This window comes from Corapipo altera, unplaced genomic scaffold (genome assembly GCF_003945725.1).
Source record: "Corapipo altera isolate COAL_440 unplaced genomic scaffold, ASM394572v1 308, whole genome shotgun sequence".
Lineage (NCBI taxonomy): Eukaryota > Metazoa > Chordata > Aves > Passeriformes > Pipridae > Corapipo > Corapipo altera.
The window spans coordinates 391,713-410,216 of NW_020884925.1; the positions used below are offsets into that span (position 1 = coordinate 391,713).

At 53.9% G+C, this 18,504-nt stretch overlaps 1 protein-coding gene across 4 annotated transcripts in view; it reads right to left on the bottom strand.

Moving 5' to 3' along the window:
* The window catches only part of ZNF609 (zinc finger protein 609), a 101,134-nt gene extending 94,058 nt beyond the window's left edge, over positions 1-7,076 (bottom strand). For all 4 annotated transcript variants that reach the window (XR_003530087.1, XR_003530086.1, XM_027657885.1 and 1 more), the window contains exon 1: positions 6,212-7,076. Coding sequence is in view for 2 of the 4 variants with exons in the window: in XM_027657885.1 (XP_027513686.1) it covers positions 6,212-6,958 (747 nt within the window). In the remaining 2 variants the exon portion in view is untranslated. The remainder of the gene's footprint in view (positions 1-6,211) is intronic.
* Positions 7,077-18,504: the final 11,428 nt, after the last annotated feature.

The following is an 18,504-nucleotide window of genomic DNA, read 5'->3' on the forward strand; positions in this document are numbered from 1 at the left end:
CGCTCCAGAGGCGCAAATCTTCCTTTAAAGAAATCTCCCTCAGCAGATAAATGGTGCTGGGTAACTGGGGTCATTAGGCTAATGAGCAGCCACCGCCAGCCTGGAAGCAAAGCAAAAAACACCACAGAGTCTACCCGAGCCCCTTAGCCTCCAAATCTGACGGGTCTCCAGCAGTTCCCATTGCCCTCGGAGGAAGAATCAGGTCCGTGAGTCAGCAGGATCAATCACCCGCCGGCCTTGCCATCAGAATCTCTAATCAAAGCGCTGGGGGAGCGGATTCACAGGTCGCTTGTGCCAAGGAAGCAGAGAAGGGGCCATCCCCCCTCTCTGTCACCCCCTCGTTAGCACAGTGTCGTTCTGCTCTCACGGTGTCATTCCACTCTCACGCTTCAGGAGCGGGGAGATGTTTTCTCCGCTTTCTCAGTGCTGCTCCATTTCCCATCACCATGTCCTTGACGGGGAGCCGTATGTCCTACTCCCGCTCCAGTGGAGATGGGGCCGCATTTTGGCACGACGACCAATTCACTGGGATACGGCAACACCGATGGGTCGGGCATCAAAGCTAACTCAGCCCTTTAGTCCTCCCTAACACTGCCAGTTGGGAAAGCAACCAGGGAGAGATGCAATTTTCCCTTTGTAAAGCCTTCAGAGGTGGGATCAGCTGGAACTCCCAGCCTGCTACATCCAGCGGTTATAAAAAAAAATCCCACATATAAATAACCTCTCAGCAGGAGCCAAAACTCCAGGACTAACCCCATGGTTTGAAGTGAACGAGGCCAATTTCCTCCTTTGTAGCTCTTGACACATGTTGGCTGCGTGCCCCCTTCTTGCCTTGTTCCTGGAGCAGAAGGCTCCAGGCAGCGGGGCTGGGGACGATAAGGAAACGAGCAGTGTCATTCCCAAGGCCTCCCAACACAGCCCTGTCAGCAGCTCTGGAGGGATCTGATTCCAGTATGGCTGGAGAAAAGGAATCACAGCGAGCGGAGCAGGCAAGAGCCGGCAGCTGCCTGCACCCCCCTGCACCTCCCTGGGCTGCCAATGTCACTCTGGCTGCCATTCCCTGGAAAGAGCCGAGTCCTGGGGAGTAAGGGGTGGGAAACGGCTTCTCCCCCGGGTTTTCTGTACAAACAGGTCCCTACCCAAGTGCTGGGCTTCCAGGGTGTCCTAAAAATCCCTCTGGAAAACGAAGCACGGGATGAACACCAGCTCTGAAGAGATGGATGGAGCCAGTTTTGGAGGGTCTCTAAAGCAGCAATTGTTTTCACCAAAACACCTCCACTGAGAGCTTCTCCACCCAAACTCTGGCTCCAAGAAAAGGAACCCCTTACCAGTCAAAATCCCAAGCACGTCTTCAAAGCACAAGGCTGGGACCAGCCCACAATATCCCATCCTAGCTCTGCCCCACATCAAGAAATGCCCCTAAAAGAGTTTACACTCATCTCCTGTTGGGCTTGGACCCAGCAGAACTACGGGGAGATCTCACCTCTTCAAGCTGGAGTCACCCAAGCACCCCCTACCCCAATCCTCACCGTTGCATCCACCACCAAACCTCATCCCTCCCCCCAAAAATGGAAAAAGGGCTAAAAAAAGGCAACTGTGCTTTGATTCTAGGTAAAAGATTCATGGGGGGACGCCTGGGGATCCATTCCACATCCTGCTCAGGCTATAGGACCACCACTGGAGACACCACGCAGGTGCATGTCCCTGAGTTAGAGGAAGAAGGTTCACAAAGGTGACACCAAAGCCACACTGCAAACTGCCAGACAAGCCAGTGGCAGCAAGAAGAGCCCAGGGATGTATTTTTGGGGAACATTTCTTTTTTGGTAGCTGCCACTTGGCACAGTGTGACCACCCACCCCCTCCACTGTCACGCTCTCCTCCCTCAGAGCCACAAGTACATTTTCACACCAGCTTTGGGGTCCAGCCACTGCAGTGTCCCCTCCCACTTACAATGTCCCCTCACCACTGTGCCACCCATAGCAGGGATCTTTACTTCGAGCACACTCAGGGCATAACCATGCTGTGTCCAGGGGGAAATTCAGGGGAAAAAATGCACCAGCAGCTTTCACCCCCTCTCCCACAGGGGGACACGACCGAATTCACCCTCCTGGCTGCCCGAAACCGCAGCACACGTGACCCAGAGAGGCTTTTCAGAAGAGCTGAGTCTCCAGCGGCTTCTGTTTGCCTTTCCCTTGTTTGCAGCAGCGTCGCATCTGGACGCTCGTCAGAAGAGGAGGAAAAAAAACACCCCCTCCCTCCTCCTGCTGAACAACCTCTCAATCAAAACAAAGCCGAAGCGGCAGCCAAGAGCTGGGAGGCTCTTTTGTTTAATGCTCAACATCCCCTGGCCGGCCCGGCGTGCCCAGGAGCGGGTGCAGGGGCCACGGCACGGGCAGCGAGGTGGGTGCAGAGCTGGCGACCGAGCGCCCACAGCCACCGGGCCCCGGGGCCAGCTCGGCCCTGCCACGGCAGCCGGTGGGGCAGGGACTGCACAGCGGGCGCTGCTCCTCCGTGCACGGCCATTTTGCTGAGCGTGGCTGCTCGCAGAGAGCTGCCGTTCCCTCCCAAACACCACTGTCCCCCCAGACCAAACCCCCATCGCCAATAACCCAGGGACTGATCCAGCCTCTGGTCCTCACACTCTGGTCATGGGTCCGTCAGCACAAGCTCTTTTCTCTCCCTGGTGCAAGAGTATTAAGCTTCCATTGCTGGCCCCCCAAATATCTTTTGGGGCTCCAAGAAGCTGCCCAGGCACCAACCACAGCCTGAGGCAAACTCGTGTGAGGTGCTCAGCCCTTTTCAGAGACCCTGGAAGGCCTCAGCAGGGTTATTGCCAGTGGGTTTCATCACAATCAGCCCCCATCCCTGGAGAAGTTACCACTTGTGCCCCAACAAACTGATGGCATCGGGTTTGAGGAGAGCATGTAACAGGCCTGGACAAGGCCAAGATCCACACCAAGAAAAGGGACATTTGGGATATTCAGTTCCTGGAGTTTCACTCTAGGAAGCAACAACCAGAGGAGCCATGGGGGTCACACTGGCAAAACAAATTCCATTAAACCCATGGGCCATGTCCACAGGCTTCATCGCTGCCATGTCAGAAATGGGAGTAAGGGTGACCTCGCCTGTGGACACGGCACCACAGAGCACTGGCTGACATGGAAGGGTATCTGAAAGAACCGACAGCAGAGCTCCTTCCTACACCCTGCAAAGACTTGAGGGCTGCCAAACCCTACAGTGAGATACTAGCACAAAAGCAGAAGCAGAGGCAAGGAGGGTGAGTTGGCTGGGGCATGAACTGGCTGGGGCACCAAAGCACCTCATCAAGTCAAAACACTCCCTGCTAAAGTGTTCATTAATCCAGCCATGGAGATACAACAGAACCTCCGGGCTGAAGATGCCAAGCTCAGCACGCACCTACAGACAGGGAAGTCGCCTACCCTGGGCTGAAGTCAGTGGAGGGACAGACAGTCTCCCTTCATCCACAGATGGAGACCAGATTCCCTGCCCGGAACGGAAGAGGGAGCAGCACAGGGTTAAGCAGAGGACAAGCTGATGGAGTCCAAAGGTTGGGCTGAGTCATGTTGTGGCCGTTCCTGTTTCGGTCTGAGCAAGTTTCTCGCTTCCCAGGCAGGGTTTTTTGCCAGGCCAGAATGAACCTGCCCCCTCCATCCCCTGGATACACTGCCTGGAGGAGCGTCCCTCCCACAGCCAGCATGTACCTCCGCTCTTCACCTCTCCTTTGGACTCCACATGCAGTTTTTAGGGCAATTCCACAGCTTTCAGGAGACAGGATGAGCCCAATGCCATATCCCACATCACCACGTCCCCCACTGCACACTCTCTGTCCTCCACCCTCTCCCAGGCATCTGCCCAGCCTCAGGCTCCTCCTCAAGAAACAAAACTGTCTTCCCACCCCTTGCCATGCAGACACCTTTCTTCTCCTCACCCACGGCTTTCCTGACCCAAAGGAAGCCATCCAGCTGCCCCAGGAGGCTGATGAAACACAGTCAATGATTCCTAAGTGCAAAGGCAACATGTGTTCCTGCAGATCCAGACATCAAATCCCTTCTCAAAACAGGGATCAGCCCTCCAAGCTGAGCACTCACTGAGTTGGTTGTACAAGCCTGAATATATGACAGTAAAATGGCAGAACCTTCCTCACAGGGCATCAGCATGGAGATGACAGAACGGTGTGGGTTGGAAGAGACCTTAAAGAGCAGGGCAGAGGGGCAGAATCCTCCCACCTCTACTGCCCACACTGTGGGACCAGCCCAGCAGACAGGGAGTTTCTGGGTGCCAGCTCACAAGGCTAGGGCATGTCCAGCTCCTCCTCCACCAACACCCCACCTCCATCTTACCCCTCCAGCTGCAGAGGATTTCTGCAGCTTCATTAGTGAAAGAAATAAATCTTTGATAGTAACAGCACAGCAAGTCATGCAGGGTACGACCCAAGGTCCAGCCAGCTCCAGTGCTGCCTGTGACAGCGGTCAACACAGATGGTTGTGATGGAATGTAACAGCCAAGCACGTTGAGATACTTCCCAAACCACTTCCCAAGCTCCTGTTGTCCTCATGCTTTTCCCAAGCAAAAAAGACATTGTTCTGTACAAACCCTGATGGGCTTCTCCTCCACAAACCCACCAATTGCCCCAGAGCACTGGCGGACTTTCACCATCCATAGTTTTTAGCAGCAACATTCCAGTCCATCATGTAGAACAGCATCTGCTGCTCTTCCTCGTTTCATTCACTCTGGTTCCACTGCCAGAACGGACAAGGGAACAACACATCATCTCCACACCACTCCTGAATTTTACAGGCTTCAGTCACCTGCCCCAGGGTCTTCCTCTCAAGTGGATACAGCCCCAAGCCATTTAGCAGCCCTTGTCCCAGAGCCATCCCATGGCTAACCATCTCCACCACCCTTCTCTCCATACATGCTCCCCCAACAAAACCCTAGCCTCAGAACCTCTCCCAACTCCACTGTGCCCTCCCCACCTATCCTGGTGCCTACACTGTGATCCCCACACTAAAGCAGAAATCCTCCTGGGAGCTGCCAGCTGCAGACATGGCAATGTGCACCCCAATGCTGCTCAGCCTCTCTACCAACCCCAGCAAGTGTTGGTGGCAATAGGGCCGAGCCATCCCAAACACACATGCTTGTGATGCTCACCCCATGTGCGGCAAACATGTGGCTCCACAGACACACACTGGAGACACCCGTGTGCAGCTGGCATAGAGGAGAGTGCAGACCTCCACATGCTCAAAGTTTTCCTCATTTACCCACAGAACTCCAAAGTCTTCCCCATCTACCCATCAGCCACTGTGATTACTGAGAAACAAGAAAAGAGTCCCAAAATGGCCATGTCCAGCCATGCAGCCACCCAGAGCCCAGCACCACCCGGACAGACAGCCACTCACCCTGTAGGCCATGTGCCACTGGTGGGGCTTTTTGTGCCCTTGGTGACCTGGAAGAGCAGCTTGGCCAGCTCCACATCGCTGCTGTGTGTCAGCAGAGGAGCAACACAACAAACATCACCCACAGCCCTGGCTGGCCCGGGCTGGATCGTCACCACCCGTGGGACAGAGCCCACGCACCATTGGCAGCTCCAGGAACGAGGCGGTGACTCCTGTCAGCCCTGCTCCTTGTGCTCACCCACGAGCCCATGCAGATCCCACGCTCACTGACACATTAAGGGATCCTTCTCTGCACATGATGCAACCAGAGAGAAATAAATTCCTCCAGGGGCTGCAGGGAGCCTTGGCACTCAAGGGGAAGCCAGTGGGACACAGAGCACAGTGGCCCACAGACACCATGTGTCCCATTGGGAGCTGGAGCTCAGCACCAGGACATCACCTTGACTGCAGAGTGACAGAGGCCAGAGAGGCCTGGACCCACTGGCACAGCCACAGCACCAAAGAAACCAAATCCCAGAGGGCACAGCAGGATGGTACCTGGAGCACAGTGGCTGCAGGTGATTTGCTGACAAACAGTTCCCAGCAGCCAGGCACAGCTTGGCAGTGCCATTCCATCGCCACATCCAGACACATCACATGGGCAAACCACCTTCACACCAGAACCAGGAGGCACCAGCTATCATCAGTGTTGGTCCCAGCAGTACAAGACACATGGTCCCGTTCCCTTGCCACCCACAGCAGGACATCCTGGCACAGGAGTAGCAACATCACCCACACCCTGACACCTTTCTTACCTTCTCCGATTTCACCTTCTTCAGCTGCCGGCACTCACTTTCCCCATCCTCCAGCTCCGACTTAACTCCCAAGGGATTGAGCGCAGCTCCCGTGTCAATAGCTATACTCCCAAGCTGCTCGGCAGCAGCAGGCTCTGTCCCCTGGCCCCCATCATACTGTCCCACCCTCACTGCCAGGGCCAGGGGCTGCAGCACGCTGGACTCCTTCTCCACCGCAGCCCCTGCACCCTCACTCCTTTCCTTCTTGTTTTTGGATGAGCCACCCTCCTTCTCTTTCTTGGAGCCGGCCACGCTGCGAGACGCCTTGGCCGACTTCTCCGAGCCCTTCGGGGTGACGGCAGGCACCAAACCACCTGAGTTCGCGCCATCCCCAGAGCGTCCTTGAGCCTCCTTCTTGCCACCAGCTCCCTCACTGGGAGTGAATAGGGAGGACCCCGGGGTCGGCTTCCCACTGTCCTTGCCAGTCTTGCTCCTTTTTGACTTGGATTTGCCCTCCTTGCCCTGAGGGCCCGGCACTGGGCTCACAAACTTGATGTTATCCGGTAGCGTCGCCACTGCATTGGGTGCCGGGAGCCCCACCTCCTTGGAGCCCGACATTTCCAATTTCTGCTGATCCTTCTCCAAATCAGCGTCCAGGTCAATGATGAGATTCCCTACACCAATGTCCCACTCATCCCCGCTGTCGTACGTCTCAACCGGGTTCGCATCAATTCCTTTCCCTCCGGAAGCTCCGCTGCTCAAGGACATCTTAGAGTTAACAACCCCTCACGATTCAAGGCTCTTCCCTGTCTCCACGCCCTGGGGGTCACCTACGTCCTTGGGGGGCTTCCAGTGGTCGGGGTCTGCCCAGGTGACGGCATTGCTGCTGGAAGGGAAAGCAAAGAAAACAAGGTTACACACGAAGAGCCACAGGCAGGCAGATCTGCCTTCATTGGCAGCTGCACCTGCAGCCACCGGGAGAGATCTGGGCAGGGTGAAACCCCCAACCTCCCAAATCTCCCCTTGCAGAATCCTCCTGCCATCCCCCAGGCTGGGGCTGCTCGGCAGCTGCCCCCACAGCAGCAGCCATCTGGCACCGATCCTCGATCAATACCGGCCCTGGCAGGTCACGGCTCTCAGCTCCAACAAGACATTACTCACACGTTTCCCCGCTCGCCATTTCCCTCTGAATTATCGAGCGCTGCCCCTGGGAGGGAGAATTGATTCCTCTCCTGCCGATGCCACCCGGAGGGAGGGTTCCTCTCCACACCAGCCTTGCTGTGAGGGACGAGAGCCGCTCGCCGGGGAAGCAGAGTGCCTCAGTGGGAAATAAATCCCAGGCTTCAGAGTGCTTGTGACACTTGGGACGCGTCAGAGCGGTCGCCAAAGGCCAAATCGCAGTGGGAAGCACAGGGTTCCCATCCCACACCTCCGGGCAGCACAACACAGCACCTGGATTTGGGATGTTTACCACCATCACCTCCACAATAAGCTTCCAATGGGAAACCAAGACGCAACTGTACAAGTACCCAGTGTTAACTGGGAAGTGGGGGCTCAGCCCTACCTGCCCACGCCACAGCTGACCCCCGTGAGCCCAAAATATCTCCTCCCAGCTTCCCAGCCCCTCGCCCCCGGAGGGAAACAAAAAAGACACCCACGCGCAACCTGACACAGCTACAGAGTCGCGGCAATTACCCTGACGAGACATAATTAACACATGTAACAGCTTCTTCCCAGCACCATCCAGCCGGGCCGCCTGTGCTCCAGAACCCTTAAGAAATCCTTGACCACCCATTTGGATGAGGCTCCTCTCCAGAAGCACTGTCCTCCCCTTCCCCACCAAGCTCCGAGCCTGCTGGCTCCTGGTACTATTTACGAGTAACACTTCAAAAACAGGTGACTTGAAGAGAAATGAGAAGGGAAGGGAAAAAAAAAAACCACACACACACACAAATTTCTTCAAACCCCAGCAGGCAGGAGCCTGGAAAGCAGCTTCACGGTGCGTTTCCAGAGATGCAAACACTGTAAAAATGCCAGGGATTCTTTCATCAGCCAGGCTGCCGCAGCCAGACCATTTTCCATCTGCTCCCCACAGCATCCTCGGCTCTGTACAGCTAATAATCCGCTCTCTGACAGGTCATTACGGAGATTTTTAACCCTAGGAGCTGGGGGCTTGCGTGCAAGCTGGAAATGAAAAGCACTGACCTCTCATTTCAGCAGCAGGGAAAGTGCCGAATCAGGATATCACTTTGTGCACCGGAGTCACTAACGGCTTCCCAAAGCTGCCCTGCGTGTTTCTACTATTACCTCCTCCTCCTCTTCCTGCCCCAAGACCTGCTCCCCAGTCCCAAGCCAGGGTGTCCAGCCCAACCCCATCAACCTGTCTCTTCGGAGCCTCTCTCCAAACCGCCGGTGGGGCCAGAAATTGGCAGTGACCACCTCACCTCTGCATGGCACAGCCATCTCTTTGTGCCATGGATCTACAACGATCCCTTTGTGCAGATGGGCAAAGATGGTAACAAGACGGATGAACCAGATTTTTGGCTCATAACAGCCCCTTCCCAGCCCTAAGCTGAGGCGTGGAATCCAGGAACAACCCCAATGGACAGGTGGACACAGCGCTGATGCGCAGGACCAACACACAGGAGCTGCTGGGAGAGGATGAGGCTCAGCCTCGAAATCCAAGAATTGCCAACCCAAGGTTGGAGTAGGCAAAGGGTCACGGCCAGCTCAGATCAGAAGGACAAAGGACAAGAATCTGACCTCGTAGTGGCAGAAAAGCAATGGACAATCCGCAGGGTCGTACTGCAACAGGCACAGCATCTACCGCTCCATGCAACAACTCCACGATGCCGGCTCGGCCGGCTCTCCGCTCCCACCAGGGAATTCACCTTGCTGTTCCAAACGTGCAGATACACACGCACACACATCTCCATAAATATTATTTATACATGTGGAATAAGGAGAGCAGATGAGCGGGACTTGGGTCTGAAACTCTGCAAGCAGCAGCAGTTTTTGCCAATTCCTACCACAACAAAAGGAAGAAGGAGCCCAGAAGTCCACTGAGTCCTCGGCAATTAGAGAGCTAGGAACAATCAAAGGGTTAGAAAACAAGAGGAGTAAAAACCCTCACCCTACAGAGGAGGCGCCGAGGGAGCCCAGGCTCTGCTAATGCAGAGGGAAGGGAATCACAAACAGGACGGACAGGAACATGCTGTATTGGCAAGAGCCGGGGGAAGGCTCGTCATGCCAAGAGCAGGGCAGGGAGCTCATGACGTGCCACAACGGGAAGAGGGACTGGAGCAGGGATGGGCCCTTTCCAGCCCTAGACTGAAGGCTGGGACCCCATTTACATGATGTGGGGGGACCCCCTGAACATCCTCAATTGCATGTGGCTCTAAAAAATTCCCCACAGCTCTAAAACCCCGTCCCTGAAACTTCCAATTCCCCATTTCTCTTCTCCACTCTTGCAGGCTCTACCTTGCAGCTAAAGGAGCATTTTGGGTCCCTCTCCCAAGGCAGACCCCCAGGGATTCCCAACCTACCCTGTCATCATTATTTTGGTAGATGGGGAACAAACCCTGGCTCCCAGAGCCCATGTCCCGGAGAAAGAGGTGCCTTTCCCACTGCCTGCTTTGCCCAAGCTGGAGAAGTGCCGGGTTCTATCCAGATCCTCCCTGCTCTCCTGCTGGGCGGTGTAACGCCACCATAAATCATGGCATCTCAGAAAACAGAGCGAGGAGATTGATTCAGCTGTAAATGTGTCCTTCCCCTTACCTCCTGCCATCGCAGGATTGATCCCCGCGCAACATGAAAAGCATGTGCTCACTTGTTGGCCTGGAGACCTGCCAACGAAGCGTTTTAAGAGCAGTCCTGGAGCGTAGATCCTACAAGGAGACAGCTTTCTGCTTGGGAATGCTGCACACACACAGCACCAGACATGAATAATTCAGCTCCATTAGGTGCTGAGACCTCTACAATCCACATCTACGGGCTGGGACAGAGCCAAACGGTATTCAGAGACAAACCTGAAAGTTCACTTTCGGGGCTGCACACACACCTAGAGACAGCTCCTCCACCAGAACATTCGCATTCCAAAAGGCAGCGAGGAAACCGCAGGAGCCCCCGGCTCTTTGTGCTAAAACCAGTGCAGGATGCTCAGAACCTGCCAAGCCCGCGCCACTCCAGCTTTCTCCGCCGGTTACCGGAGGCCAAGAGACCAAAAGCAGGGAAGCACTGACCGCCCAAGGGCAGCAAGATGCAGGAGAAAAGCTCTTCTCCTGGCAGCAGCCAGCCCACACGTAGGGAGACTGTCTCATAGCCATGTGCTTCAGCCTGCAGCGCTCCAGGATCAGCCTCTGGTGGCTTCCAGACATGACCGACTGCAATTTTCACCCTGATTAACTTTCAGGAATGCCCGCAAGAAGGAGCAGCAAAGAGGACAGGGAAGGGGGGGAGAAAATCTGTAGGACACGGCATTTCCTCCAGCGGGGCACGAGGCAGGGAGCAGAGGGTTCGGCGAGATGCTCTCTCCAGCCAGGAGCAACCCCGGAGAGCAGACAGAGCCCTCTGCTCCCTCCTGGGTGAGGCAAAGGCAGTGGTGTGGAAGGGCTGCTGCCCCCCCAACAGCTTACCAAGACCCCCAAAGGGCTCCCCACGAGCCCCCAGCCAAGGCAGCAGCACGAGGGGCCACAATGCGAGGCCCTTCCTCCCGCGGCTGGCAGCCAGCCGGCCGCTCTCCCCATCCGCTGCCTCCGCACAAGATCCCTTTTTGTTTCCTTTTACGACTAAAGAAACTCGGGGTGGTGGGGGGGGCAACGCGGTGCCTTCTCCGAGCTGCCGCACTCGCTCCCCGCTCGGCTCCCACCGCCGCGCCTGTAATCCCCCAGCTGGGCTTGTTTGGGTTGGATTTTTGTTAAGTAACTCCCATGTCTTTTCTGCAGATTTCTTTTTAAGATGTTCCCTCTCTCCCCGCCCCCTCTCTCTAGAGCTGGGGGAGAGAGAAGAGAAAAAAAAAAAGAGAGAGAGAAAAAAAGAGAAATGTTGAACGCGAGCCAGCTGGCACGAACAAGAGGAGACGGAGAAATCTGCACAAAGGAGCTTCCTCACTCACTTGCTGCTTTCAGCTCAAGAAATCACGCAGGGGAGGAGGGTTCGCTCTCCCCCAGACATCAGTCAGGCCGTAGCAGACAAAGGAGATTTGCCATGACACCCTCCAGAACTGCCACCCAACGTGGGCAGGATCCCTCCACCGCCTGCGCCCGGCGGGAGTCCGAGCTGTTGCAAAACACGCTGAAGCATAGGGCTTCAAAACAAGCTGTTCAATGTGGAATTAAGCAAGATTTTGAATGGAGGAGCTGCGCTCCCGCCTCCGCGCTCACACAAGGCGCCGGGAGAACTTCGGTGGCTCTCGGGGCTGAGTGGGACGGCGCCGGCAAGCTGCCAGGAGGGAGAAGGCTGAACCCAATTTGAATAAAATGGAGCCACCCTTCTTTTTTTAATATGGAGGTGCACCCCACTAAGACTACATGTTCCAGCATGCACTGCAGCCAGAGCACCGGGAGAGACACTGCCAAACTTAGGCCGGGACTCCAAGTTTCTGTAGGCTGAGCCTTGACACTGGAGATGAACCTGACACAGGGCAGCGCTCGAGCGATGAGTCATTTGTTGGCATTCTTGAGAAAAGCCTCAAATATTTCAGTCCAAGCATGACAAAAGCAGGACAGAAGAGGTCACTGGAAGAGGCTGGAGATGGAGGAAGGTGGAGAGGTGAGCAGAGCTTTGGTGTTGGAGCAGCCAGGCAATCACCCTACCTGGAGGAAAGCTCTGGAGATCTATCAGCCATAACACCCAACTGCTCCCAAATACACACTCAGGCATCCACTTCGCATTCTTCATCAGGCAAAAGATGCATCTAGGATCAAAATTCAACCTCACACCCACCCCCATCCTTAAAACACAGCTTTTATAGCAATGTTCAGGACAACTACGGCACACAACAACATTCAGCAAAGCTGTCAATACAAGAGATGTGTGCGCAGTGCCAGTGTTTGATGAAAATACAAGATTAGCTAAAGCTCAGCGTTTGCTTCTTATTGACACTTTTTTAACCTCAACACCATGAGGAACTTGATCTAGGGCTGAAAAACCCAACATTCTTGAACATGGCTGACAGGCAAAGCCACTCTTGCCAGAATCCCTCGCTTCCCTCAACTCCCAACAGGCCACATGCAGCCCCAATACACGAGGCACACAGAAAGGGGGAATACAAAGACAGGCAAACATTTCAGGCTTTCCTTTATATCGTGGAACAGGGAAAACTGGAACAAGTACCTCTTTAATCCTCCTGTCAGTCTTGGAAGTGTCATCACCAAAGTCTCAATTTTTTGCCTGTTCGTGCCTCGAGAGCCCAGGGTTCTTCAGATTTGCAAGTATTTGATTTTGATGTCTCTCAACTTGTGTGTTTTTTTAAGGTACCTACTTCTGTACTGAATGAAACGTGGCTCACATTTCCTCTGCCAACTCACAAGGAAGTCCAAGAGCTTCATGTTTCAAGAAAACCATTGGTGAGAGAACCATCACACAACTGCATGGTGTTCAGCTCAAGCAGGAGGCACATCCATACCTACAGGCCCACAGGAAGGCACCAAACACTCCACTCCATTCCCATGAAGGACAGCAGGCAAACAGCACCTTCTTGGAATGCCTGCTCGCTCTCCACCGAATCGCGCTGCTGGAGTCACTTCTCCATTGGGAAGCTGAGCAAGAACCATCGCTCCACACAAGTGTGAACATACATGTCAGCATGACTCAGGTCACAGAACGTAGAGCAGACCAGGTTGTAAGGGACCTTGAAAGGTCACCTTGCCCAATCTTTCACAGGAAAGGGAGCCCAGGTGAGATTATACCACCCCGTCCAGTCGTATCTTGGAAACCTCCAGCCACATGGACTCTACCGTCTCCCAGAGAGGGTGGTTTCATTGAATGGTTGTTCTCACTATAAAAAATTACTTTCTTATGTTCAGATGAAACCTCTCCTGGCACAATTTGTACCTGTTGCCCCTTGGCTTCTCCATGTGGCTCCTCTCTGTAGCTGCCCTTAAGTCCAGCAACGTTTCTGCACCCACAGCCCTCCTACAGAGAGCTGAGGACTCTCCTGCCAGGCAGGAGCCAGGTTTGCATGGAAGGCCACAATGCTGGGATAACTCAGTGGCACAGACTGGAGGAGCATCAAGCACAGCATGAGCAGGCAAGAGCCATGCCAGTGCTTTGTTACAGCTCTGACAGCACTGCCTTGTCGCTTCCCAAGCCTCTGCCATGGAATGAGCAGGGAGCAGCAAGGCTCAGGCTCTGGATGCTGGCTGGATCACAGCCTGCTTATCTAAGAACGCCAGGCTAGGTGTCTTCCAGCAAGCATGACCTTGCAGACTCCAAAATCTCTGGCAGGTGAAAATGGCCAAGAGCCTTCTCAGCACCTCAGCACCCACATCCTCAAGCACGAACTGCTGCCCAGTGCTCTAAACATTCAGCTGTACTGGGAAAGAGGAACTGAAAAACCTGCATGCGTGGGAGAAAAAGCATTCGATGGTTAAAATAACGGAGCAGCTTCCTTCCTGCAAGTTCAGCTCTCAGACCTATCCTGAATTAGGGACACCCAGCAGGATTTTCCCCTCACTGTTGTGTCTGCACGCTGGAGGACACCCCTGTGTAACTGCGGTGCCCGGACCTGCACACGATGGCTTAACACTAACTAGGAACACAGCCCCATCTTCACCCAAAACCTGCATCTCCCACTTTCCCCATGATCCCCACGTGCCACCCTCTGGGTGTCACGGCGTCACCGGCACACGGCACCCAGCTGGTGCCCGGCAGGCACGGGCAGTGCCACAGGAGCGGAGAGGCGTCACCACAGAGTTTGGCTGCCGAAGGCTGACACACGGACCGTTGGCAGCTACGTGGTGGCAAAAGCAAAAAGCAACACTGCGAGCAATAACCAGCCAGGATTAACTCAGGATCGCTTTGGATCAGCCTGCCCCAGACAAGCCAGTGCATTCCAGCAGCACCAGACACAGCCCTGGTGCTCCCCTACCCACACAAAGCCCATTCGTGTTGAGCCCAGCCAGCCATGTCACTGCTGGCTGGTGCCAAAAACAACATTAAACACTCAAAACAGGATGTCTGAGCCAATCTGTTTGGCACTGCAATGCTTCTCATAGGGACAAACCTAGGGGCTGATTGTCCCTTGAGCAGAGAGCTGGTTTCCACTGGGAAAGCCGAGCAGCCATGTGAATTTAAAAGCCAGTCCATTTACACCCTTGCTAACCCCAGCACAGAAGGGAACTGATTTACAAGAGGTTTAGAGGTGTCTGAACTGGTGACCTGTCCTCACACACAGCCCAGACAAGGGTAGAGAGGATGTAAAAATAACCCAAAAGGCTCCCAAACTTCAGAGCTCTGCACAGGCTGGAAGATCGCCAGCAGTGAGAGGAAGCAGCAAGATGGATGTGACCAGGAAAGATCCCTGCAGCATCAGTCACGGAGATGGGAAGAAAGAAGAGCTGGCGAAGACCAAAGACAATCAAGGGGCACAGACAGCTGCTGGAATAAGTACTGGAAAAGGGAGCTCATCCTTTTCCCCTGCACACCCAATGCCGTTAGCAGGGATGTGGGAAGGCACCCGGGGTTATTGGCATCATCGTGAGCTCAGGGTGTCAGGCACCAGTGAACCGGCCATTTGTCCCTTTTCCTTCCAGGGCTCTGGAGGCAGGGAAGCTCCCCCACTTGCTCCTGGTCTCCCTGCCATCCTCCTGCCCCATGGTGGGCCCAGTCCCAAGCTGGGTTCACATGGTCGCAGACACACAGGTTTCCAACAAGGATCACCCTCCATGGAGGTACAGCAGGAACAGGAAACCACTTGCTGTGCTGCCACTGTGCCAAAGTCAACGTCTCTTTTCCATCTTCTCCATCCAAAGGAAGAGCACTGGAGTGATCCCAGCTGAGTGGTGTCTCCCAGCCACAGCTCTACCTTGACAGTCCAGTTTGGAGAGGACAGACAGCCACTGGCTTGCTTGCTCCCAGGGAGAGCTTCTGGGCTTTATTTCCTCTATTTTTCCCTTTAGGAGCAGAGCACGCAGCCAGCCTTGGCTGTTTACCAGCCTTCAGAAGAGGACGAACATCTCTCCGCTGCTCCAAAACCGAAGGAGCTGCCACTTCACCTATTAATGCCTTTAATTCCCTTCATTCGATAACCAATTAGGGCACCTTGGCTCCCCGAGCTGAGGCTCTGTTTGCAGCCAGGCCGGTGTGTGCAGCTGTAATAGCTCTTCCTGTCACACCATCAGCCTGGGAACACTTTGGGAAAAAACCAACCAGACTGTGAAGTAAAGGAGGAGGGAAGGCGGATGCAGACAGGGACAAATGCAAGCAGAGCGAGTACCATGCCGAGAAATCCCCTTTTTTTTCCCTGGGAGGGATAATAAATAGGTGTATCTCCTAGATTAATACGGCACATTTGCAGAGCTCTGATATCCATCAGAAAGTTGCTAATTCGCGCTAATGACCCATTGCAAATTGCCAAATTTTGTGAATTAGCCAGCATGTACAGGAATACAATAAAACCCAGCCAGAACCATGTATCAAAGCGGGCTGGGCTTATTTGGGAAGTCCTAGTGTACTTGGAATTACTTGTGGGGATGGATACAGAGGGAAGCTGCAAATTAGATGTGAAATCCCCTCAAAAATAAACAGGAAATCCTCAGGACAAGAAGAAATTTCCCCATGGCTGCTAAACCTTTGGGGAAGGAGCAGTAATTCTCCTGGAGATGAGCAAGACTCTCCACCCACTGGATTCATGGCGAAGTCATTACACACCTCATTTTCACTCCTTTAAAGCTGTACAGCACAATCCTCTAGATCCACCCTTCATCCCTTTGAAGAAGCACCGGGAAAACTCCAAGCCAAATCTTTGGACCCACCTGAACCAGGAATGCTCTGTTTAATCCAAACTACAAACAGGCTCAGCAAAGTCACTAAAATCAATTACGTTATCAATAAATCAGTGTGACCACGTCACACATGATGTAGCACTGTACAGAGATCTCATCCTTCCAGCCATTGGAAGAGTGGTTGAGCAGCCCAGGAACTGCTTGGAAGGAAAATCCAATGCCACAAAACCTTTCTGTGCTCAGGGAAGGAGCAGCATAAAGTCACGACATTATCTTCCCTTTTTCCTTCTTTTCTTACACCATGAATTGTAGAAGTTGAGCATTTAATGTTTAAATACAAAATACCAAGGTTCTCCTGAAATCATCCTTGTTCATCCACAAAAAAATGCACTTGCATCCTTTCATACCCCCTCACACCACATCTGAGCTGACGCTCAGCAGCTACGTCAGTGGGTTTTGTGCGTGTGAAGGACACTCAGCTGCAGTGAAAACAAAACAACCTCTTGGGCTCATCTCAAAAACTGATCTTCCATCCAAATGCAGAAGGGAATCGGTTTCCTTTAAAGAAGTTACATAAAGTCAAGAAAAACACAAGCAATCACAAGAGCAAATGGAGTCCCAGAGCAAGTTTCCTGGTCAGGCAGCCATCCTCTATTTTCTCACTGTAGGACTGCCCAGGTTCAACCTCACTCCTTCCTCTGACACCACATCACACCTCAAGGAGCCAACTCCTGGTAGCTGGAAAGTGCATCTGCACAGCAAAATAAGCCATATCCCAGTAGGATCTCTTTTCCTGCCCTTTCTTAGCACCAAAAAAACACCCTTCCTCATCCAAGTCAACCCAGCACGGGTACATGGAGCAGACTGGCTGCTGCAGGGGTGGCCAAAGCTCTGGTTCAGGAGCCACACATGGCCACCCATGAGCTCCTAGAGAGTCATGTGCTCCAAGCTGGCTCACTTACCCATACCCCTGATCTTACAAAAGGTCCTTCACACTTACAAGGGCTCCTCAACACACCTGCCACATCCCCAAACCCTGATGAAGTCAAGCACCCTCACGTCACAGCATCATTCTCCCTCCAGCCACTACCACAAGCACCCAAATTATGACAGTCTCAAGTAAGCAGGCAAGATCCATTGGGAAGGGACCAACTCTCCCCATGCCCAGAAAGCCCATGAAGCATCAGAAGAGGCATCACGGGAGAACTGCAGACAGCCCGGGCCATCTCCAGGTCCTTCAGGGACTTTGGTGCTTCCCAAAAAACCTCTCCACAAACCACCATCAGCTTCAAAGGAACACAAGGTAGGTTTGGGAAGAGACACATGACTCTCACAACCCCGAGGTTGCGGAACCAGCAGCCCGTGTTCTGCAGGAAGTCTGCAAAGATAACCACGGACCTCTCCGTGAACTCAGTGGGCGACCACCCCATCCCTGCAGACTCCAACGCTAACCTGCTCACTGCCCTCAGCACGTACCGGCAACCGAGTGCAGTTAAACTGTCACCAGCTCCTGGCAAGGTCACCTGCGGCCTCACCTCATCTCCGTAGGGAACCGGCCTGTGACGTGCTCCCCCAGAGCATCTGCCCCCAGCAGGTCCCTGCCTCCAGCTGGGAACACCAGCAGCGGTGCCAACACTCAAAGGGCATCACTGCGCATGCAGGCTGTCACACAGCCCCGGAACAACATACCTGGGACCATAAATACCATCTTATTTACATAATGCTCTGGATAAAGGGGACAAAGAGGCTTATTGCATTACATCTGGGACTAGCATTGCATCAGCGCCCACAGGCCCTAATCCCAATCAGAGCCGTGCTGTGCAGGGAGCAGCGGGACGGCCGCGAGGTGCATCCCTGCTCCCAGCCCGGCCAAGCCCAGCTCTTCCTCTTCCCATCACGAACATGCAGAGAAAGATCCCTACACCTAGGGAATGCCGAATAAGTCAGGGCACAGTACATGACTCTAGTCCCCAACCACCATCAGTCCAGGAGTGGGATCCCACCACCTGTCATGGCCTGGACACAACACACGGATATTGACTTTGTTTTGGGAATGATGCCCCACGTGGAAGACGAGAAAGACCAGGCAGCTCCTGGTTTTCTTTAATTTATGCAATCACAATTAAAAATACACTGTAAATACAACCCAGAGGCAATTTTTGATTTGAGGCATCCCCGTTCTCCAAGAGAATAAACCAGACGGAGCAAACTCCAGTCTGTCCTTCCTGTTAATTCATAATAAAGACACACAAGCTGTTAGGTACCTCCAACACCACACGAGAACCCCTCAACCGCCTTCACAAGCCCTTTCTTCCCAAAAACGGCAGATTTTCAGCTCGATTTACAGGGAAAAATCTTTTGAGGCAGCAG